Source organism: Miscanthus floridulus, chromosome 7 (assembly GCF_019320115.1).
Source record: "Miscanthus floridulus cultivar M001 chromosome 7, ASM1932011v1, whole genome shotgun sequence".
NCBI classification, from domain to species: domain Eukaryota; kingdom Viridiplantae; phylum Streptophyta; class Magnoliopsida; order Poales; family Poaceae; genus Miscanthus; species Miscanthus floridulus.
In genome coordinates this window covers 29,614,477-29,637,914 of record NC_089586.1, presented here as the reverse complement: position 1 = coordinate 29,637,914, position 23,438 = coordinate 29,614,477, and the positions used below count along the sequence as shown (strand labels likewise).

Sequence of the window (23,438 nt, the reverse complement as noted above, 5' to 3'; positions counted from 1 at the left end):
TCATACAGGTGAGCATCTCCACATGCTCCGGCAACAAGCGCTGCCATCGGTCTTTGAGTATCCTAGCTATACAGCTGAAACAAGACTCGGAAGAGACACTAGATACAGGAACAAACATGATATCTCGAGCCATAATAGATAGGATTGGATATGTTAGCTTGCGGTCACGCCACCAGAGCAGTATGTCAAAGGATTCCTCATAACATGTGACAGGGTCACTGTCCAAGTAAGCTGAGAGCTCACTAGTGACACCAGAACCAGATGGAGTAGATGAAGATGAGGGGGAACAGCCAGAGCCAGGGGAAGCACTAGGACCTCCAAAGATCCTTCCCCATGCCTCCTTTCTCTTACCACAATGAGCTGAAGGCTGTGAAACCCTTTGAGTCCTAGCTGCCCCACCAAATTTCTGCTCATACTTATAAAACAATCTGTACAATTCAGCTTTGACATCACCATAGTATAAACTATAACTGGATCCAGTATGTTGAGCAAGCAATTTAAGCACATTAAAGAATCCTTTGATCTTAGCTCTAGGATCAAGAATGAATGCATATGAATAGAGCAGTGGAATTTTCTCCCAATATTTAAGAAATTTAAGCTTCATAGGATAAGCAATCATTCTAAAATTCTGATCTGTTTCAGCTTTATGCAGATGCTCAGCAATGTCAAGGATATGATGCAAAACAAGTGGAGCTATGGAATAGTAAACACCAGACAGAACAACAGTAGAATCATAAAAGAGTTCTAGGAACACCATTATCTGTTCAGCAACATACCAATGCTGTGCAGTCAACAATTCTGAACCATAATTAGAGTTAAGCCACACAGAAAATACTTCTTTGTATGGTAGCAAATGCTTAAGCATTAAATAGGTGGAATTCCATCTAACATCCATATCCAATCCAAACTTTCTAGGCCTTATATCCTGAGCAATACAGTATTTTTTGAATAATGCAATTCTTTGATTAGAGGAATTCAAAAAGTTTATTGCAATTCTGAAATCTTCAGTAAAAGGTTTCAACCTCTTCAAGCCAGATTTGACAATGAGATTAATGATATGACAAGCACAACGCTGATGCACAAGCAAATACTTGACCTTGTGAGGATCATCATGTGTAGGTGCAGGATAAGAACCCAAGTAACCAAACAAGACAGGTTGCAAGATGAGGAGGAGAGAATTACTTATTTGACACTGGAAAAATAAGTCGTTCCTTTCTTGGCCCTGAAATTTTCTTCGTTCCCTATTTGACACTCACTTCAACTTTCATTCCTAATTTGATACTACCGTCAAATCCGTTAGCTAACGGTGTTAACTGGCTGTTAAAAAGACATTTTTGCCCCTAGAAAAAAAGCGGCGAAGCAAATTTGAGAGGAAAAAAACCTACGCCTTTTTTTGCAGCTGGGTGCATGCATCAGAGGCGAGCGCAGGTTTTTTTCCTCTCAAATTTGCTTCACCGCTTTTTTTCTAGGGGCAAAAACGTCTTTTTAATAGCCAGTTAACACCGTTAGCTAACGGAATTGACGGTAGTGTCAAATTAGGGATAAAAATTGAAGTGAGTGTCAAATAGGGAACGAAAAAAATTTCAGGACCAAGAAAGGAACGACTTATTTTCCTAGTGTCAAATAAGGAATTCTCTCTTGCAAGATATCATAAGCCTTAGAATTAGCTGAAGCATTGTCTAAAGTGACAGCAAAGATCTTGTCAATCAACCCAAACTCCTCAACCACAACAGATATCTTCTCAGCAATGTTTTCACCAGAATGTGACACCTCAATTAGCCTAAAACCTATAACCTTTTTCTGCAACTCCCAATCAGCACTAACATAATGAGCAACAACAAAAATATAGTCCTCCTTAGCATTACCAGACCAAATGTCAGATGTCAATGACATAGATGAGCAAAGAACACAGAGGAATTGAACACCAACGCAAATGAATATATCGATGGCATACCCGTCACTGTCAAATCCCATGCAAAAGATGCTGTCGCCGAGCACCACGCACCCACCAGCCACAACAGAGCCTCGCTCACCATGGAAGGAGACGAAAGCAGAGAAACTGAGGAAGAACCAAAAGAGACCCGACGATTTTCTCACCTAGACAAAATCAACCCTAAACTACCTAAAACTACCCTAATAGGAGAGGATATGTACACTACCCACCGGATCCGCAGCCCCCTCAGCTGACCAGTGCCACAGAGGCCGCCGGAGGCAAGGGAAAGCCAGCGGATCCGGCGGCAGAACCGCAACCGCCTCGGAGTCGCCCTTGCGAAGAGTCAGGAAGAGACGAGAGATAACTCCGAATAGAGGAGAGGCGCTAGTGCGGGCCAGCCTGGCTACGCGGAAAGAAGGGCTGAGGCTCAGGAAGGAAAGATGTATTTCAGCCCTTTTCTTTTCCACATGTAAACTCCTTTTAAGATCAAATTCAAAAGCTTTTTGGATAGAGCAAAATCGATTTGACCCTAAATCAGATTTAATAAATTATTTTCCATTCAATAAAATTAATGCAAACGGTATAAATGCAACAAATATATCCAATTAAATTATAAAAAATATTTAAAATTTCACATTTTGTAGATTTCAATTACTAAAAGCCTAACTAAATCTTGGAATTTTTTAATAAATTCATAAAATTATTTATTTTATTTAGTGTTTTCTATTCACAACCCAAAATATAATTTTTGGGGTGTGACGGGCCGTATCTGGCCGGTGGACACCGTACCGGCCGTCACCACGTGGGCAGTGCTGTCTTGTGTGAGCTGCGTGGCACAGGGATGGCATCTGACCAGACCGAGGTGACCGTTGTCCCCTCGGTCCTTGCGGGCTTAGTGCAGCGTGCCTATTCTTATCAGAGCGGGCACGTTTGGCTAGGCTTGATCTCTCCCCGTTCCTCTCAGGGGTCAGGGCGATGGAGAGGTCATGAGTCCTTTGTGCGTTGTGCGGCTAAGGCAGAAGGGAGAGGTCGTGGCTGACCTTGGCCTTGGCGTCCAGCCTAGTTCACTTGGCTCCACCGGGCCTCGGTCGTTCGGGCTTTCACTAGCTGGTGTATCGTGGGCCGTTCGGCCTGCTAACTAATCGATACCTTAAGACACCCGGGAATTATAACTCTGACAATCCTCATGCTGGATACGACCAATAATTATAGGTGGCCATCAGGCCATGCCGGCCCGGCCCGGCGGCACGTCGGGCCGTGCCGGCCCAGAACGGTGTCGTGCCTCAACGGGCCGCTGTGCCTGTCGGGCCGTGCCTGCACCGTGCTCGTGCCTGCCCTTTGGCCCAAGGCACGGCCCGTGGGCCGTTTGGCCGTGCCATGCCGCCCATTGGGCACGGCCATTTTCATCGTGCCGGGCCGGCCTACAGCCCGACAGGCAAAAAACACCTCCAAAAAAACCACCAAGTGCTGAAACACTTCATTTTCAAATTTCAACAAACAAAAGATCATATTTTCATTCACATTCACACACAGTTATCAACATTCACATTCATACACAGTTATGAACTGATCTGATCAATATTCAACATTCACATAATCACATTCACATTCACACAACTGTTAACCGATCAAGTTACCATTTTCATTCACAGTCAGTGACAGACTGATAGTTCACATCATAGATCATAGCACAAAGACAAAAGGAGACTAGATTATATGAAAATGATGATCAAAAGGAGTTGTTTTGTGCAATGCCACCTCATTAAAAACCTTTCTAGGTAAAACTCACTCTTGTGAGAAACCCTAAAAAAGAAAAAAGAGTGTAGCCAGCTCAAAGTCTTAGTCTTAATGTGTTATTACAAAAGCCAACAGCTGTGGCAAAGTTCACAGAATGACTGTGGCAAAGTTCACAGAAACATAATGACAGAATCAGAGTCCACACTCAGTCACTCACACAGCTTCACAGCACAGCACAGCAGACCAGCAGTCCAGCACAGCACTAGCCACCAGCAAAAGACCAAAACTCCAAAAGTACCTACAAAAATAGAAGAATCCAATCAGTCCAAAAGTATTGAGTTGATTGAGTCATAGTATTTAGTTAAGATAGACAGTCAGTACCTCTCAAGCTCTCCTCTCTCCAGTTCTTCTTCACTTGTTGTATCCAGCACAGCAAAAGAAGTCCAAAAATACCTGCAAAATTGTACATAATTCATGTTATTGTTTTGCTATTAATGTAAACAGGCTGGTACTTATAGTTATAGATTTGAGTTGAGTACCTGAGAGCAAGAGGAGAGGTTCTTCACTTCTTCTATCCAGCACCAGCAGCACCGCCGCTGCCGCTGGCTTCGTCTTCACCATCAAGGAAGAGGTTCTTGAATGCCTCCTCTAGGTCCACATCCTTAGGTGCATGTTGTTCTTTTCTTACTGCTTGCTCCCAGTCTTTCATACAGGTGAGCATCTCCACATGCTCCGGCAACAAGCGCTGCCATCGGTCTTTGAGTATCCTAGCTATACAGCTGAAACAAGACTCGGAAGAGACACTAGATACAGGAACAAACATGATATCTCGAGCCATAATAGATAGGATTGGATATGTTAGCTTGCGGTCACGCCACCAGAGCAGTATGTCAAAGGATTCCTCATAACATGTGACAGGGTCACTGTCCAAGTAAGCTGAGAGCTCACTAGTGACACCAGAACCAGATGGAGTAGATGAAGATGAGGGGGAACAGCCAGAGCCAGGGGAAGCACTAGGACCTCCAAAGATCCTTCCCCATGCCTCCTTTCTCTTACCACAATGAGCTGAAGGCTGTGAAACCCTTTGAGTCCTAGCTGCCCCACCAAATTTCTGCTCATACTTATAAAACAATCTGTACAATTCAGCTTTGACATCACCATAGTATAAACTATAACTGGATCCAGTATGTTGAGCAAGCAATTTAAGCACATTAAAGAATCCTTTGATCTTAGCTCTAGGATCAAGAATGAATGCATATGAATAGAGCAGTGGAATTTTCTCCCAATATTTAAGAAATTTAAGCTTCATAGGATAAGCAATCATTCTAAAATTCTGATCTGTTTCAGCTTTATGCAGATGCTCAGCAATGTCAAGGATATGATGCAAAACAAGTGGAGCTATGGAATAGTAAACACCAGACAGAACAACAGTAGAATCATAAAAGAGTTCTAGGAACACCATTATCTGTTCAGCAACATACCAATGCTGTGCAGTCAACAATTCTGAACCATAATTAGAGTTAAGCCACACAGAAAATACTTCTTTGTATGGTAGCAAATGCTTAAGCATTAAATAGGTGGAATTCCATCTAACATCCATATCCAATCCAAACTTTCTAGGCCTTATATCCTGAGCAATACAGTATTTTTTGAATAATGCAATTCTTTGATTAGAGGAATTCAAAAAGTTTATTGCAATTCTGAAATCTTCAGTAAAAGGTTTCAACCTCTTCAAGCCAGATTTGACAATGAGATTAATGATATGACAAGCACAACGCTGATGCACAAGCAAATACTTGACCTTGTGAGGATCATCATGTGTAGGTGCAGGATAAGAACCCAAGTAACCAAACAAGACAGGTTGCAAGATGAGGAGGAGAGAATTACTTATTTGACACTGGAAAAATAAGTCGTTCCTTTCTTGGCCCTGAAATTTTCTTCGTTCCCTATTTGACACTCACTTCAACTTTCATTCCTAATTTGATACTACCGTCAAATCCGTTAGCTAACGGTGTTAACTGGCTGTTAAAAAGACATTTTTGCCCCTAGAAAAAAAGCGGCGAAGCAAATTTGAGAGGAAAAAAACCTACGCCTTTTTTTGCAGCTGGGTGCATGCATCAGAGGCGAGCGCAGGTTTTTTTCCTCTCAAATTTGCTTCACCGCTTTTTTTCTAGGGGCAAAAACGTCTTTTTAATAGCCAGTTAACACCGTTAGCTAACGGAATTGACGGTAGTGTCAAATTAGGGATAAAAATTGAAGTGAGTGTCAAATAGGGAACGAAAAAAATTTCAGGACCAAGAAAGGAACGACTTATTTTCCTAGTGTCAAATAAGGAATTCTCTCTTGCAAGATATCATAAGCCTTAGAATTAGCTGAAGCATTGTCTAAAGTGACAGCAAAGATCTTGTCAATCAACCCAAACTCCTCAACCACAACAGATATCTTCTCAGCAATGTTTTCACCAGAATGTGACACCTCAATTAGCCTAAAACCTATAACCTTTTTCTGCAACTCCCAATCAGCACTAACATAATGAGCAACAACAAAAATATAGTCCTCCTTAGCATTACCAGACCAAATGTCAGATGTCAATGACATAGATGAGCAAGCAAGAAACAAAGAATTCATAAGCATAGAACGTTGCTCAGCAAACAATTTACCCATATCTCTAGTAGTGGCCTGTCTAGAAACCTTCTCAAATCTAGGGTTATGAGCACGCTTAATGTAATCCTCCTAGGCCTGTGTCTCACCTATGCCTAATGGAAGGTCCAGCCTAGCAATCAACCGACACAACTCAATATGAGCAATAGCAGGGTCATACACCCAGTTATGCAAACCATCAGCATTCAGAGCAAGCCTAGACTGGACCCTCTTATCGTTATCATGTTTAGCCTTGCAAGATTTTTTGTGCCTTTTCAAATGACCAGTGCTAGCAGCAGATCTAGCAGTATATCTCTTGCCACACATTTTACAGATAGCAGCTACTCGTATGTTATTTTCCTTAATCTCAGTGAAATCCTCCCAAACAGTAGATATGAGCTTACCACCACCACCAGTCGATGAGGTACCATGAGTGTCAGTGGAGGCTGCCACCCCACCGTCGTCGTCGCTGGCATCGAGATCAATCAGATGGGTGCCATCACCGTCACCGAGATCGATGCCGAATAGCCCGGCTACATCCTCACGGATGTCGTCGTCGTTCTTCACTTCTAGAACCTCCCAATCTGAGGCTGAGGGAGGGGGGGAGGGGGACGGCCGGCCGGCCTAGCCTCGGCCCTTGGCTCTAGCTCCAGCACCACCCCTCGACGGTGGACAGGGGCGCTTTGACACTGGTGGGCTTGCCATGGCGCCTCCAGAGGAGGATGACACGGCGTCAGGCACCAACCTGCGAAGAAGATGAAGAAGAAGATTACAAATTTATAACTTACAAGAACAGAGACAAGAGAGTGACAGTGAGTGAAAGAGAGAGACAGATCTAGGGTTAGGGTTTTGACTCACCTACACCACCAGAGCCCAGTGCCGGAGAAGAGGCCAGGGGCAGGGAGCCAGCTAAGAGCCCAAGACCGAACCAGAGATGAGAGACATCGGTTAGAACGACGGCGAGCGGCAGCGGAACGACTGACAGGCACAAGCCACTCACATGGTAGTATGGTACACCGGAGGAGGAGAGGAGGGAAAGGAGGGAGGAGAAGGAGAAGAGGGAAAGGAGGGAGGGAGGCGAGGTGTAGGACCGACAGCGAGGTCACCGGAGTAGGGCCGGCGAGCACCAGGCGAACGGCGATGACAGATCAAGGACGAGGTGTCGAGGCACCAGACGCGAGGCGAGAGCGGAGAGCGGTCAGCGACTCAGCGGCGAGGCGATTTGGAATGTGAAGCTAGGGTTAGGGTTAGGGCCGTATGGTACACCGGAGGAGGAGAGGAGGGAAAGGAGGGAGGAGAAGGAGAAGAGGGAAAGGAGGGAGGGAGGCGAGGTGCAGGACCGACGGCGAGGTCACCGGAGAAGGGCCGGCGAGCACCAGGCAAACGGCGGCGACAGATCGAGGACGAGGCGTCGAGGCACCAGACGTGAGGCGAGAGCGGAGAGCGGTCAGCGACTCAGCGGCGAGGCGTTTGGAATGTGAAGCTAGGGTTAGGGTTAGGGGCAGCGGCGCCTGCATTTTATATCAAGAGGGGGACTGGGGGAGCCGAGGGAGGGGGCTTGTTGGGCTAGGCCAGCCAATGGGCCGTGGGGGCACCGGGCCGCCTCTTTGCACCGGGCCGTGCCCGTGCCGTGCCACGGGCCAGGGTGGCGGCCCAAGCCCGTCCTGGTCACTCGGGCCGAGCCGGCCTGGGCCCGGTGGGCACCGTGCCGTGCCATTCTCGGGACGGGCCAAAACGCCAAGCCATGGGCCGGGCCGCGAGCCCGCGGGCTGCATGGCCATCTATACCAATAATCAAGCCCAACACAATGTAAATTTAGTGAAAAAACTTCATTTCTCGCATATATACTAGTACTCTATTAGTTCCAAACTATAAGCCGTTTTGTTGACTTTTTTAATTACATAGCCGTAGCTACGTATTTAGAAATACATTATGTCTAGATACATAATAAAATTTATAAATAAAATAATCAAAAATATTTATAATTTGGAACGGAGAGAGTACTAATTATTAGCTTATGATGAATGAGATAGTAAACTAGCAATGGATCAACTATAAACCAAGGCCTTGCTTAGATTGCAAGTTTTTTCACTCTCTCTCCATCACATCAAATCTTTAGACACATGCATGAGTATTAAATGTAAATAAAAAAATAACTAATTACACAGTTTGATTGTAAATTACGAGATGAATCTTTTGAGCCTAGTTAGGCCATGATTGGACAATAATTGCCAAATACAAACGAAAGTGCTACAGTACCAAATATTGATTCCTAACTGCAATCTAAACAAGGCCCAAGTAAAAAATAAAGAGCGAGAAAAAGATGGACCACGTCACTATCATATTAAATAAATGTTTTTCTAGAATTCGAATGGGCTTGTTTGGATCGTGTCCTTTCACACAGCGTGACCATCGTGCAGCAATAAGTGTCTGAGAAAAAAATCATATCTCTAACCCAACCTCCGTGTGGAACTAGCATGGCACCAGGCTAAAATTACTGGTTTTTTTTTTGTCACATTTTAGCAAGCACCGCTAAAATTACTGGTTTTCCAAACCACTGGTTTATGTATCCATAACGTTCAAGTACCTAATTTCAAGCACTACTACAATTACTGGTTCTCGGCTTCAGAGTAGCAAACACGACTCGAAAATTGGGTTTTATCTGAACTCTGACTGAAGAGCAAAAACAAGAAACCTGCTAGTCCGGGCCAAATCCAGACCCGTTCAGCTCCGACTTGCACCGCCACCTCCGCATCGGGCCACCTTATCCGACCGCCACGTACCCGCCGGCCGGCCGCCGTTGGCCCAAGACAACGGCCGCGGACACCGCGCGTCCGCACCGCGGCGCTCTCCGCCTGTCCCTGCTCCTCGGGCCCCTCGGTGGCCCACACGGCAGAATCGAGTATTTGCCCCCGAATCAGATCCGAGAGAGCGAAAGCAAGCCACGGCGCCGTCCCTCCCCATCCCCGCGGTCGTCGCCCACCGGTTTCTTCCTCTTCTTCTTCGGGCTAGTTGACGGGTTGAGCCGTGCACAAGGAATCCGTGGAGCTGCTGTACCAGACAGAGAGAAAGCGAATCGTGCAGCCAGGCTCGTGCGATCCAGTTCCCACCCGTGGCCGCGCACGCCGTCTTCTTGGTTTCTTGGTGAGGTCCTTCTGCTCGTGTCGCGCCGCCCAGCCACCACCCGCGTTCTGTCGCTCGATTGTCCCTATACCACGCAGAAAAAGGTGGTCTTTTCCCCTTCGCGCGCGGGTTTGGTACTGAGTGTGTCGGACTGGTATTCGTGTTCCGCCGGGTGCCGAGGTGGGCTCGCGGTCTTCTGCCGCCTCCTCCTCGTCGCCGGCTCCCCGTCGCGTTCATCGCAAGGTGCGACCTTCTGGACTCCACATAATTCGAAATCAATATGTTGATTTGATGTTATGTGCGTGCTGGGGAGAGCACATCTGAGCACCTGCATTGCATCTTCCGGACGTTTGCTAGTGTGCTTAATGGGATATTTTCTGGATCTAGCTCATTAGATGCGTTCCTCTGTGCAAAAGCTGTTGTTTTCGATGTCCCGGATGCCTAGGCTGTGGTTGTAGTACTTGTATGAGATGAAATGATGCTACATTATCCTGAATTGCCCTCAAGTGATCTGTAATTCTCGTCTCCTGGAAGTGGTACACTAGCTGACTAGTTCACCAGTTCTGATATTTCTTCAAAGCAGCTGTGTTGTGTAGTTGAAATGGGTCAACACGAGCAAAGCATGTTTCAAATAAAGAAATGTTTTCCTTTTTCTATATCTGCGACATTGAGCTACCACATGTATCAAAACCATGTCATCTGCCTTTTAAGAAATGTTCGGAATATTTGGTGGTTGGTTCAGTAGTTTGTATTTCACTAAGCTTGGTTGGTCATTCCAATTTCAGAACCGACCACTCTAGTTTGGCTTTGTCCCTTAGCAGTTCTCTACTCTTATTATGGTTTCTGGTTGTGTCCAAATCTGGACAGCTTTTGTAGCTCACTGCTCTATATATCGTTGATTGCTTAATTCGTGTTGCTATGCCCTATCTTCTTTAGATAATGGAAATAAATCTGGCTTCATCTCCTGTCTCCAAGATAATTAGACCACTTATTACAGTATTGTGGAACCACACAAATGTCACACTCAAAACACAATTCTAAAATTATAAGGCCATCCAAAGGACACAGAAAAATCCATTGACATTGCCTCTAGCATTTGACAGACTTGGATAATGTGCTGTTTATTGGCTTCATCCCGCTCTAATTGCACCCATTGGCGTAGCCAATGTGTTCTCTGAATATAACCTGCAAAAAAGTTTTGGGTCGACACTTGTCAAAAACAACTGTGTGAGCCTCCACTGTGTGACTGTGATATGCTGCAGACTGTCCTTCTGTTAAGTGTTCCTGCTGCATTGAATTTCCTAAAGTATGTTAAACCTTGATTCTTGTTGATTTTGTGTTGCAGGCATATCGTGGCCTTGTAATTATAATTTATAAAAAGAAGGTTTGGAGAACCAGGTTTATTTAACCAGTGGTTGGACATGGTATCAGTTAATCTTGGGTTAGTGCATTATGTACTGGACCACATATATGGAACTCTTCTTCATCGCACCAAACTAGGAACACCATTTTTCTCAAAAGGATGGGGAGGTACCAAACTTGATTTGCTAGAAAAGATGGTGAAGCAGCTGTTTCCGGAGGCACGTTGCCAAAACTGGCCACCAACTGCTGTGCAGCCTATGTGGAAAACAGTATGGGAGACAAACAGTTCTTGTCTGCGAGAAGGTGTTTTCAGGACTACATGTGATGAGCGACTAATTGACGCATTGCCCCTTGAGAGTCACAATGCAAGAGTTGCTTTTCTTACCCCTAAAAATGTTACACCTGAGAAGATGTCCTGTGTGGTCCATCTTGCAGGTACATGATTTTGTAGTTTCTTTATTTGTTCCCTAATGCTGCATAGGTTATGAAAACCTTTTCTGATATGACTGTTTGGCTTGTATGCATTTCACTTTTTAAAAGGTTTTTGCTAGTGGAATGCTATATGGATGTATTGTCTGCTGGCTTTCTAGCACTGCCAACTTTAACATTCCTCTTTGACAACTTTAACATCTTCAAGATATTTTTTTTCTTGCTTCCAAGTGCCAAACAAGAACAATTACTAGTCCTTTTTATTGTAAGTATCATTGATTCACGAACGCCTAAGCAACATCATAAACTTGTTCTTGCCTAAAAATGTATACTTCCATTTTATCAAAATCTGCGCCTCTTTTTTTATATAAAAATATTCCTTTACTCGCATGTAATGAATTAATCTACATTTTCTGAAATATTATAGGCACTGGTGATCACACGTTTGAGCGCAGGCTTCGGCTCGGTGGGCCTCTTCTTAAGAACAATATTGCAACTATGGTTCTTGAGAGGTGAGATTTGCTTGCATTCTTTTGTATGATTTTTTATCCACTGTTTGCCAAGATCTGATATCTCATGAACCACAGCCCCTATTATGGACAGCGACGTCCTAGCATGCAGCGTGGTGCAAAGCTCCAGTGTGTCAGTGACCTGTTACTTTTAGGGAAAGCCACAATTGATGAAGCTCGCAGTCTCCTTTACTGGCTGCAGACTGAGGCTGGTTACAGCAAGATGGGCGTATGTGGGCTCAGCATGGGTATGTAATACTGGTTTTCCTTTTTTTTTCCCGAACACGCAGGAGATCTGCGTATCTTTGTATGAAAGAGAGAGAGAGAGAGAGAAAGAACGGTCCCATACAATACAACACAACCCCCTTATTTCACAAGGGAATATGAAGGGGTGACCTTAAAAGACTAGGGGTAAAAATAACAGTACACTTGAAGCAAAATAGAACAAGGAACAACCCTAGCCTGGACTAATCATGTTAGTCCTAGCCCCTGACCTGTGCCCAATTCCTGAAGCTCTCTAGCTCCAGCTAGGCCCCATAATCTCATGTCCTCTTTGAAATACTGATAAGCCATCAAGAGTGAGGGGGAGGCACCATCAAAGATACTTGTTTCTGTGAATCCATGACATCCAAGTACCTAAATTTAAGCACTGCTAAAATTACTGGTTTTCCTGATGACTGATTAAGTGCGTCTTAGAAATCATGTAGTAGATTTTACAAGATATCACATTCTTCTCAAATGGTTTCTTTGCTGATGTCACAGGTGGAGTACATGCTGCAATGGTGGGATCCCTGCATCCTACACCAATTGCCACACTGCCATTTCTCGCTCCACACTCTGCTGTGGTACCTTTCTGTGAAGGGGTCTACAAATACGCCACAGCTTGGGATGTTTTGAGAGAAGATGCTGCAGCATTAACTCAAGATGTAACATCTTTGGCAGAAGATGCTGCACAGAAAACTGGGATTACTATCGAACAAGTCAGAGATAGGTTGCGGTCAGTGTTGTCTTTGACTGATGTCACTCGATTCCCAGTCCCAAAGAACCCACAGGCGGTCATCTTTGTTGGTGCAACGGTTAGTGATGCTCTCCGAACTTTATGGCCTTTTAACATCAGTTTATTATCTCAAAAAACATAATTGTTTCCCCGCTCGTCTTTTTACTTGGTTTCATGATTTTGGCAGAGTAACCACTAACCACGATCAGATTATGTCACTAGTTGACTGCCTACTTTACTATTCCTTCCATTTCAAAATGCAGGGTGTATTAGTTTTCGTAAAAAGTCAAACACTATAAACTTGGATCATCAGTTAGTCAATATATGTGTGTTTAGTGCACAATGATATATCAATAGATTTGTGTTTATGCCTTTTAGTAGGATGTTTATTTGTAGTAATTGCTTATACACTGAGAAATTAATGGTCAAAGATTATCTTGAAAAACTATCAAATCCTGTTACAGCTTATAAAAGGAAATGGTGTGAGTACTCAAAATATGACTTTTACCTGCACTGTGTACAGCAAACAGCAGGTTACCTTAGCTTGCTTGAGCAATGTTGAGAAATTGAAACATACATTGATAGCAGATAGTTTACTCGAGGACTCTTTTTTTTAAAAAAAAGATTGGTTAAATTACCTCCTTATTTCAGAGGATTCGATTTCTTACTCGGTAGTCTTATTTGTCTGGAGCATTCTTCTAATCTGGAGCTATGTTCTGTTTACAGGATGACGGTTATATTCCCAGACATTCAGTCATGGAGCTCCAGAAGGCATGGCCAGGTTCAGAAGTCCGGTGGGTAACAGGTGGCCATGTTTCCTCTTTTTTCCTCCACAATGACGCATTTCGCAAGGCCATCATCGACGCCCTTGATAGATTGTAACACCAGAAGGTGAGAGAGAAGTCGTCCTTGTCATGGCACTTTATGTTGTGTGACTGTTCTGAACTTGGGGTTGCGACATCTGCTGAACCCTGTAACCACATTTGACATTTCATACTAGGTACACCCTGTACTGAAGTTACAATTTGTCAACCTAACTGCTCTTTTTCACGCTGAGATTGGAGGGAGGCTGGCTGTACATGACACTTGTACCATGTAGCACCCCATTATTTGGCAATAGTTATGCAATAATTTGTTTTCTCACCATGTATCAATCTGAATGCTACATCTTCTGAGTGTCTGACATGTCAATCAGCTTGGCAATTGGGCAGTTTCAGTTATTATTCCTGTCTACTATTTCATATTCATACTGCTGAATCAGCTACTGCTTACTATTACCCTTTATATATACTCCACAGTTACATGTGTATAAACACTCCTAGAGGCTAGAGCTGATGTCAAATAAGCGAGAAATGGGTCATCTGAATTCCTGATCAGTGATCACCTCTATTATCTCTGAAACTATCCCACGCTGAGCAGGCTCTTATAGTGTCTATAGTAAACCGTCTCTACTTTGGTAGGGCGGTCTCTGGCTGGGGCCGGCCGCCGGGTTGCTCGCCGCTGGAACTTGGCCTGGCCGGGTGCGCCAGAGTTCGCTGAGGGCGCGGAAGCGGTGGGAGTAGTCAGCGATGGCGAGGAAGCACCGTGCAGACTGCCGCGCCGTCAGGATCTGCGGCAGCCGGTGCAGCGCCTGCAGCCTAAGCGCGTCGGCCTGCAATGCAATGCAACCAAGCACGCGTTCACCATTGTTGCTGTTACCATTTCATCATGGGAAACACAAAATGCTTGCAGGAAGGCAGGCATGTGCTAGATTTGCTTACTTGTCTGACGAAGGCTTCGAGGGAGGCGAGCTTGCTGATGGCGAGGGACATGGTGGCCATGAAGTTGGGCACGTCGGAGTAGGGGAAGAGCAGCGCCGCCGCGTCGGAGGAGACGGCCTCCGAGACGGAGCGGTGCATCGCCTGGAGCTCGTGGTCCAGCGCCGCCTCCGCGTCCCTCGCCCACTGCTGCACGCCGCAGACGCCCATCGCCTGCTGCTCCGTCAGGGGCTCCGCGTGCCGGGCCGCTATCTGCGTGGGGATGCATACTGCATGGTTAATTCATTGATATCTTCAAATTATTCTTTTTGAGAAAAAAATGGCGGCACTAATAAATAATCAAAGTTGAAAGTGCTTACCTGGCTGATAAGAATTGGAATTTGGACAACTTAACCATGAAAAAAAGCACGCACGAAATTAGTTTTATTAGTATTAGTATATTATACATATGAATATACTCCATTATGATGTTCAGCATTAGAGGAATGAACTACCGATAGGTAAATGAATATGAGCTTTTAATACCCGGAGATAGACTGATGTGGTGATGAACAGTGGAGCAGTGAAGCCCTTGGCTCAGACACAAGAGATCTTGATATGATATGATATCTATATAGAAAATAAAAAAAATCACCTCTAAATTTTCATTGTCACTCTATGCCCCAGTCCTCACCATTCATGAGTTAGAACAGCGCATGTTCTATCACGATATAGAGTCTGATTTTAAGAGATGACACAAGTTGCACGTGAGCATGCTTGCTAGTCTAATATTAGAGACAACAAATTTCTTCTGTTTGTTACTCTTTCTTACACCTCTTAGTTCATCACTCTCTCAGCCGTTTGTCATCCCTCACCCACATACCTCTTCTCCCATCCTTTGATCCGTCGTTTCTCACTACAACTCTTCTTGTCTTCACAAGTACAAGTGGCAAACATAGACTCTCTAACTCTTCTTGCCTTTACAAGTGGCAAACATAAACCCAGAGTCCGAGGCTTGGGTGACAAACATACGCCCATGGCAAAGAGTTCGAGGGCCGATAGATAGTACCCTCCTTTAACACGACATTACCTATAGTTTGGAACTACAAATAGATCGTATCCTCTCGGATACGACGTTGGTTACAGTGTAGAACTGCAAAACCTTTATTGATGCTGGACACTCTTATCGTAGCCTCGCTTCCTGTCCCCATGCCACATGCGTGTGTGTGGCTCACATTTCATATTTCTTAACCTCATGATAGGTGCACATAATATAGCCATCCCTTCAAACCGAGTCAATATCTAGTCAATTTTCTATATGGGATCAATCCCTTCACTGTAAGAGATGCTACCTTCTATGACGGTTCAGATAATGATGTTCACTGGTTTTTTTAATCATAGTTTATATTTTATGACTCTCTAGTGATGAAACTGTTGTCATCGTAAAAGAGAGGAGAGGGGCGCGCGTGGGAAGAGAGATGCGGGACAGAGAGTAGCCATAGCGCATGACGTGCATTGCTCATCCTTGTATCTTCGCTGCGCAAGGACGACTATAAGGGAGGAGGAGATAGAGTGTGAGACAATGTGGCAGCCTAGCCATTGTCAGGCCAGTAGAAGGAGGGAAGGAGCAGTCCACACCTCAGTTGGCCTAAAAAAGAGATAAGATGGGAAATAAATGGTCCAAAAGGTCAAGGTAGGTTTGGGTGAGAGAAAAAAAAGTTTGGCTAAGAGCAAGCCTAATAGTATAGCCTGCTGCTGGCTGAATGGATCTTTACAGCATTATCTCTTAGCCTATTTATATAGTAGTTAACTCTTTATTATTAATACATGACTTACTTGTCTCTCTCATAAAGTTTCTTTCTTGGTTCTTCTGTCTAAGCCGGCTAGCCCGCTTCTCCTCTTACTCCTTCACCTTAGCATACAACCCACTCACAACACTTTACTGTACTTGCTCTAAGAACCTAGAGCAAGTAAGGAAGAGAAAAGGATTTAGCTATTATTTTAATTCCATGGAATTCAAAGTTTAGTCAAATTCTATAAAAAGGTGACCTGAAAATTCTATAAAATTTTAGAAAAACACATTGATGCTTGAGAAACTTGGATACGAGGTTTGGTGACCTATTTTCTCTCTCTTTTTTGCCACATTTTCTGATTTAGTCGAAACAAGGTCCGGTCAAGCCTAATTAAATCCAATAAAGATAGTTAGCTAATACAATGAAATGCAGCTCTCCTGTGTTTAAAAAAAAGATAGTTAACTAATTACCATTATCATGAATTGGTCTAAGTGACTATATATACAATAAAATGATCGATACACCCTATTGTAACGTACACATACAATAAGCAGAGCTTGATGGTTTAAGAAAAAGTTCGCCTTGCAAGTTTGACAGTTTAAGAAAAAAAAGTTCACATTGTATTGGGAGAATATAATAGAGACATCTACCTATACTTAGAGCTGTAACAGGGACTTTTTCTTGTACTATTGTGAAACTCAGGGTTGTTGGTCGTTCCCAAGTTGCAAGTTCCAACCAATCCATCTAGAAGCCGAAAGGCATACACATGTGTCAAGGCCAAGCAGGTCCTTGGCATTGTTGTAGGTAAGTAAACCAAACCCGTCTCCATCTCCCATCTAACCTACTACCCTGTTGCAGTTGCAGTAAGTACCCAGTCACATAGTAGTAGTAGATGGCTGCTGGTACTATATAGCTAGAATAAAAGTCCGAAGACAATTCCAAAGGCCTAAAACTGTTCCCATCAACGTAACTAGGACCTCTTACCTACCTAATCAGCTAGCTAATCCACCATATATACATTTCTCCATTGATGCTGCTTTTACCTAATGCAGTGTGTCATTGTGTGGGTCAAAGTTTAGACACGCAATGCACTACTTCTATGTACTAATAATTTCGTGGACTTGATTTGGGAACACCAATTAAAGAAAGGAGCTAGTAGCATGCAATTGGTTTATCATACGTGAGTGTGTAGCCGTGAGCTCATGCTTACAGAAACTTGAGCTCATCGTTTAAATGGTGTGGTTACTACTTTGTACTTCCGTCCCCCCGAATAAATCAATTTCTAGAGTTGTCTTAAATCAATTTTTTTTCCAATTTGACCGAATTTATGGAAAAGAGGCTAAGATTTATGACATTAAATTATTATCATTAGATACACCATAAACAAATTGTTGATAATATGCTCGTTTTGTGTCATAAATATTTGTAATTTTTCCTATAAATTTGGTCAAACTTAAAAAAATTAACTTAACAGCTTTAGGAATTGATATATTCAAGGACGGAGGGAGAACATGTTAAGTGCCTACTGGGCCGTAGTAAGCTAATTTTTATCCCAACCAAAATATTGGTAAGTTCAAAAGATTTGACATTGGTTTGAGACAAAATTTTGGCAAGGCAATATCATCCTTTTTTTCTTTCTTGTAGCAAACTAAGTCCCAACGTTGATTGCCTTACAAAAACAGTGGCTCGCCATAAAATTAGGTGCCAACATTTTGGTTTGCCCTAAAAATGGCACGGCAAATATTGGCTTTCAACCAAGTAGTCTCTATAACACTTTATTTCCTTTGTCCATTGTGTAAGAAGATGAATTTCATACACTTGGATAGAGTGATCATAATTAAATAAAATATATCACACACATTATATTTTTATTTTATCATATCAAAATGCATGCATCATGTCTCTCAATCAGTTTATTATTTTGTAAAAAGAAAGGGTCGATCCGGTTTTCAATTTTTCTATCACCAGTCTTCAGGTAGCAAGGTGTGGCACGAATTTAACGAAACTAGTACCAATCAATCAGTTGTTTGTGTTAAAAAAGTTAAAACTAACCTTGATGAGCTCTGAAGGGCGGAAGCCGCCCATCCAGAGGAAGCAGCGCTCGGCGGCGGACACCCACGCCCCGGACACAAGGTGGAACGAGTCGGCCCTCGCCGCCACGGCCTTCAGCTCCGCCAGCACGCCGTGGTGCGCCACGGCCGCGTCCACCAGCTGCCGGAGGAGCTGCGCGTCCGCCGGCGCCGGCGTCGACGTCGCCGCCGCGTGCTCCTCCGCCTCCAGCGCCGCCCGCAGGTGGCGCATCATCTTGCCGTGCTCCTCCTGCCACCTCGCGTGCTCCAGGTCGAACCATGCCGCCTCTGCTCGATCATGCATGGTTGCAATGTTCATCAACTTGTAATAAACGTGTAAAATGTGCAATGCATGCAAGAGAGATGGTATAAAAAAGGAGCTAGCATGTAGGACTTAGGAGTACGTAATGTAAGAGATGCATGCATGCGAGCATGCAGTTTAGCTAGGGTTTGAATGCATGCCTGGGCTTAGTCCGCTACTACAACCAGAAAGAGCTCCTCCACCACCAAACACCGCTCCCTGGTTGATTTGTTTGGCGAAATGCATGCACACGGAACAAACTCAGTCAGTACGTTTATGAAAGTATATGGAACTACATTATCTTCACTTTTATAATAAGCTTATTATGCATTTGTTTTTTTCTAAAAAAAATGTTGATTCTACCTAGAACTACTACTCTGCAGCGGGCTATATGTAGAATAACTTATTCTGTAGCCACTTTGAGTTACGATAATTACTATACTAATTTATGTGATTATAGTAATTCCTTACTAAGTGGTTTACTATAATGTTACGGTAAATATCCCCATATGTTATAGTAATATAACTATCGTAAATATGTATTCACTTTATGGTAAACTAAGTATATAAAAGTTATCGTACATGGAGATGGCTACAAAATAACTTATTGTATAGCTAGGTACTGAATATACTCTAGTAATAATAATAATAATATAACTAGATTAAATTAGTAGGTTCTTTTTTGGCAGGCCTCCCTACTTCATGTTAATTCCAAATCTCTTCAGTAATAAAGTTGGAAATACATTGTTATTAATTTAGCATATATATTTCTTTTCAGTTCGTTCATACCTGAGCTCTGGATCTGTGTAAGTCTTGCTCCAGCTGGGCCAGCCTAATCCTGCTTGTCTCTAGGTTCTGAATGTAAGCCTACGATAGTCGATTATATTTTAGAGAGAAGAGACGACAAATGAAAACGAACATTAATCAATCCACGGCCACATGAAGAAATGGTATGGGAAACATACAGGAAATGGGAATCCCATGACAAATTATCCAAAGTTAATTTCACCATTTTCTTGGTTTTGTTAGGACTCTCTTTATTGGTTAGGCGCAGGATGAAATTGAAACACACATATATACCATTATACCTTCTTTCTAAGCCTGCTTTTCCTTGCGGCCTCCCTGTTCTGCGCGAGCCTTCTCAGCGTCTTGGCGTCCGAAGCTCTGGGCCCCTCCTGTGGATTATTCGACGTCGACGGCGTCCCGCTTCCCATGGCGCCACCGCTGCTTCCTTCTCTCTGAGGACGACGACAGTATGGCATGGGCATGTCAGCTTGGTGTGTTGTGTGTATATACGGATCCGGACGGACGGTCAGGTGCAGTGAGTGAACTAACCTTGCCGCCGTCCTTATTTGGCGGTGGCGGCCCTGCCGCCAGAGTCGTCGTCGTCCTCGACGGATGGTAAGATGGCGGCTGCTGCTGCTTGGACGGGCCAGCGCCGGCGGCGTTCGACGCCGTGTTGTTAGTCCCCATGGATCCCTGCTAGAAATTTGATCGATTAGAATATTTGAAACCAAAAATAATATTCCAAAAGAAAACGCATGCATCCCAATTAAACACCATATATATATATATATATATATATATATATATATATATATATATATATATATATATATATATATATATATATATATATATATATATATATATATATATATATATTCAGTCAGCTATAAAATAAGTTATTCTGTAGCCACCTCTATTTACGATAATTTTATATACTAATTTATGATAATATCAATATATATATACGATAGTTGGGTTACTATAACACATGGAATATTTACTATAACGTTATAGTAAACCACTTAGTAAGGAGTTACTATAATTTTATAAATTAACATAGTAATTATCGTAACTACCACGGACTGATGTATATATATGCATCGGGTGTATTCAAGCTGATGAATATTTAATGCATATATACGTACGTACCACGGGCTCGACGACGTGCATTGGCTGAGAAGGGAAGATGTTGAGAGTTTCTGCATGCACAGCGTGCCAAAACATGCATGAACACCATATACACATGACGTTTACAACAAAGCTAATTAGTCCATTGAACTAATTTATCCTTTAGAAAACGGCAATTAAGAGAGTTATTATATTATTATTAGGAGGAAAACACAGTGACCAAACTAAACTAAGAACAACACACAAAAAAACAAGAGGAAAAAAATACAAGCAGCCATGCAACTGCTCTGGGATCTAACAGCACAGCCCCTACAACTACTACTAGTACTAGAATATATGAGCTAAAAGTACAACAAAAAAGATCAAAACCATAGAGGGCAGCTTGTACAACGGTAAAGAAAAAATGGACTAATGCTTGGAATAACGATCCATGAGTTTGGGGTGCCAAACGAAATTATTGCTTGACATATATAATTAAACTAATTCAACCGGCCGTTTGGAGACCGGCTTTTTGGAAGGATGTTCTTCGATTTCTTTCTTCCCACAAATTCTACCAAAAGTTGATCATGACACTATTGTGAAATAATTATTAGCTTGTCCTATACATTATATAGTTAAAAGCGAAGAATAAATGTATAGGAGAATATACTCAATACGGGCAAGGGAAAAAAATGCATGCACATATGCGTGTATATGGTTCTTGGAAGTAGATAAGTGGTAAAGGATATTTGGACAATGAGAAATCATATCTCTGCCTAACTGCCTTATTTGAGCAGAAAGACAATGACCTATCCAGAATGAACACACATACATGAGCATGTGTTTGTTACATGTCACTCTCCTTGAACTAGCAGAGATTCTTTTTTTTCCTTTTCTGAAATTGGCTTTTGTCAGACTCAGACAGAACAAGCTTTGCATACAAGAAGGAAAAACGATGGAGAGGTTTGATCACGCCATTGTCTCGCATCTTGGCTCATTTTTGTTTTACCATGTCCAATCAGGGTAGATACTACATGACTAAATGACATGTTTATATTTAATTATTAATTAATCTGCCATGTATGAGATCAACCTATGCAGCTATGTATATGCATAAGCTAAGTGTGGCTTACGAGGTTGATCTTGAATAACTGATGCTTGATCCTGGCTGTTAAGATAGAGGAAGAGCGCTTGATCGAATTCAGCCATGTCATATCCGCCTCCAGGTTCCTTTCTGCTGCACTTGCACAAATTAATACACACAAAATTATAAATTAAGTTGATATCAACCATTCAGCCCCCCCTGAAATATTTCCTGGATCCGCCGCTGTCAACCATCATTTTAGTTCGGTCAGTTACTAAAATGATATACTAGGGAAATGCTACCAATAATAAATAAATAAATTAATGTAAAGACAAAATTTTTGATGCTCAACAATTAAATTAATTAAATCCACTGGAAATGCTACCAATAATAAATAAATTAATGTAAGCTAACATTTCCACTTGTGGGAAAAGTTAAGTAGAAGGGAAATACTGCGGACAACGGTTAACTTTGATAGGATTGAATTGACATCTCGTAATTAAATAAGAAAAAAAATATATAAAAGTTTTGATAGCTTGCATGCGTGGTTATTACAGACTTACAGCATGGCATTCTCTGAACATACGTCATGAGTAGTGCATATTACATATGCAAGTACAGACTAATTAAAGAAAAAATATTTTTAAAAAATAAGACGCCCAAACATCATTCATAATCTCCAGAAGTATAGTAGATAGATGGTTATATATGCTCCCAAACCATGCCTGCGTAGTAGGTAGCTAACAATCATAACCGCGACATGAAAATAACTCTCCAAAACCTTAATTAGCTGAAGCACAGGGCCGAAAAAGATGATGAAAACCAGAGAAGAGACTAAGGGCCATATAAAATATAAGGCACGAGAAAAGATTCATATATGCTTCAGAAATCAGAAGAGAGGAGCCAAAAGCAAGTAAGAAATAGAGCAACAACCTTCAATTCTACATATCTATTCGCAATAAAATAGAACAAGATTCGAATCTAGCTATCTATGTGTGTTAGGGTTTACATGATGCTGCCATGGACGGAGGAGGATGAAGCTTGGACCATCGTCCCTGTGTCTGGATAAGGAGCCTGCTCATGTGGCTGCTGCCATGTCCTATCCCCCATGCATGCAATCACTTAGCTTGCTACCAGTGCGGCGGCCGGCAGCTTACTAAGCTTCTTGATCACTTTGATCCTTCTCTTCTCTCTCGAACCTCTCTCTCAAGTCTCAACTGGATTGATGAAGCAGGAAAGGTATATGATTCAAAAAATCAGCTTCGATTCTTCGCATCTGATGCGCCGCTGTTCTTGTTTAGTTCCCCCCTTAGCTTGTTATGGCTGATCTTCTTCCTGGCTATGGCTTCTTCTGACCGGAAACTAGCAAAAGTAGGACTTGGAGCCTGATTGAGGTGGAGTGCTTGTACAAGAAATATAAGGGAGTGGTTACAAACCATGGAAAAGCTAGGCACAATAATTAGACTTTTTTAAAAAAAAAAGAAAGGCAGAATACGATGTGTCGTTGGATCGAGTCAGGGTCAGGTAGGATGACTGGTTTCGGAGCAGTTAGTTTTATATTGACCTGCCACTTGATCTCTCATGTTTCATCTTAAATTAGAGATCCCAAGTCAATTTTGACAAAAAGAAGCTATATATGAATCATCAATAGGGTTCGGGAGTGAGACATTAATTGCTACTAATGCCAACTGTTCTATATTTGTGCAAAGTTAATAAAATAATAGAAACCACTACTCCAGTAGTACTTTTCAGCGAACAAACAATATTTTTCTCTTACAATAAATCAGCATAAGCATTAGCATAAGCCAAATTTCAGTGAAACGAACAAG

The 23,438-nt window shown here is 42.7% G+C and overlaps 2 protein-coding genes across 6 annotated transcripts; one reads left to right on the top strand and one right to left on the bottom strand.

Moving 5' to 3' along the window:
- The first annotated feature begins 9,079 nt into the window (after positions 1–9,079).
- LOC136466788 (uncharacterized) lies at positions 9,080–14,098 on the top strand. 2 transcript variants are annotated; one of them, XM_066465292.1, is made up of 7 exons: positions 9,080–9,676; positions 10,779–11,230; positions 11,652–11,736; positions 11,812–11,981; positions 12,496–12,809; positions 13,457–13,621; positions 13,731–14,098. In XM_066465292.1, the coding sequence occupies exons 2-6, from the start codon at positions 10,855–10,857 to the stop codon at positions 13,610–13,612; spliced, it is 1,101 nt and encodes a 366-aa protein (XP_066321389.1). In that variant the 5' UTR covers positions 9,080–9,676; positions 10,779–10,854; the 3' UTR covers positions 13,613–13,621; positions 13,731–14,098. The 2 variants fall into 2 exon arrangements, with proteins under 2 accessions (XP_066321389.1, XP_066321388.1); XM_066465291.1 differs by having other exon boundaries at positions 13,457–14,098.
- Positions 14,099–14,144: 46 nt separating this feature from the next.
- On the bottom strand, positions 14,145–22,978 carry LOC136466787 (transcription factor TGAL9-like). Of its 4 annotated transcripts, none has more exons than XM_066465287.1 (10): positions 22,619–22,978; positions 21,659–21,762; positions 20,568–20,617; positions 19,965–20,108; positions 19,718–19,867; positions 19,419–19,496; positions 18,791–18,848; positions 18,312–18,616; positions 14,491–14,739; positions 14,145–14,381 (listed from the first exon to the last, which is right to left on the bottom strand). In XM_066465287.1, the coding sequence occupies exons 1-10, from the start codon at positions 22,717–22,719 to the stop codon at positions 14,163–14,165; spliced, it is 1,458 nt and encodes a 485-aa protein (XP_066321384.1). In that variant the 5' UTR covers positions 22,720–22,978; the 3' UTR covers positions 14,145–14,162. The 4 variants fall into 4 exon arrangements, with proteins under 4 accessions (XP_066321384.1, XP_066321385.1, XP_066321387.1 ...); XM_066465288.1 differs by having other exon boundaries at positions 21,659–21,767; positions 22,619–22,741; XM_066465290.1 differs by lacking the exon at positions 20,568–20,617 and having other exon boundaries at positions 21,659–21,759.
- Between the last annotated feature and the right edge of the window lie 460 nt (positions 22,979–23,438).

Bases quoted from the DNA above. Each gene is read 5' to 3' on its own strand.
- LOC136466788 (XM_066465292.1), top strand. From the start codon at position 10,855: ATGGTATCAGTTAATCTTGGGTTAGTGCATTATGTACTGGACCACATA. The intron at 11,737-11,811 runs GTGAGATTTGCT...CATGAACCACAG, and splicing joins GCAACTATGGTTCTTGAGAG to CCCCTATTATGGACAGCGAC. The intron at 12,810-13,456 runs GTTAGTGATGCT...TTCTGTTTACAG, and splicing joins TCATCTTTGTTGGTGCAACG to GATGACGGTTATATTCCCAG.
- LOC136466787 (XM_066465287.1), bottom strand. From the start codon at position 22,719: ATGGGGGATAGGACATGGCAGCAGCCACATGAGCAGGCTCCTTATCCA. The intron at 18,849-19,418 runs GTATGAACGAAC...CAAATCAACCAG, and splicing joins TACACAGATCCAGAGCTCAG to GGAGCGGTGTTTGGTGGTGG. The intron at 18,617-18,790 runs GCATGCATTCAA...ATGATCGAGCAG, and splicing joins TAGTAGCGGACTAAGCCCAG to AGGCGGCATGGTTCGACCTG.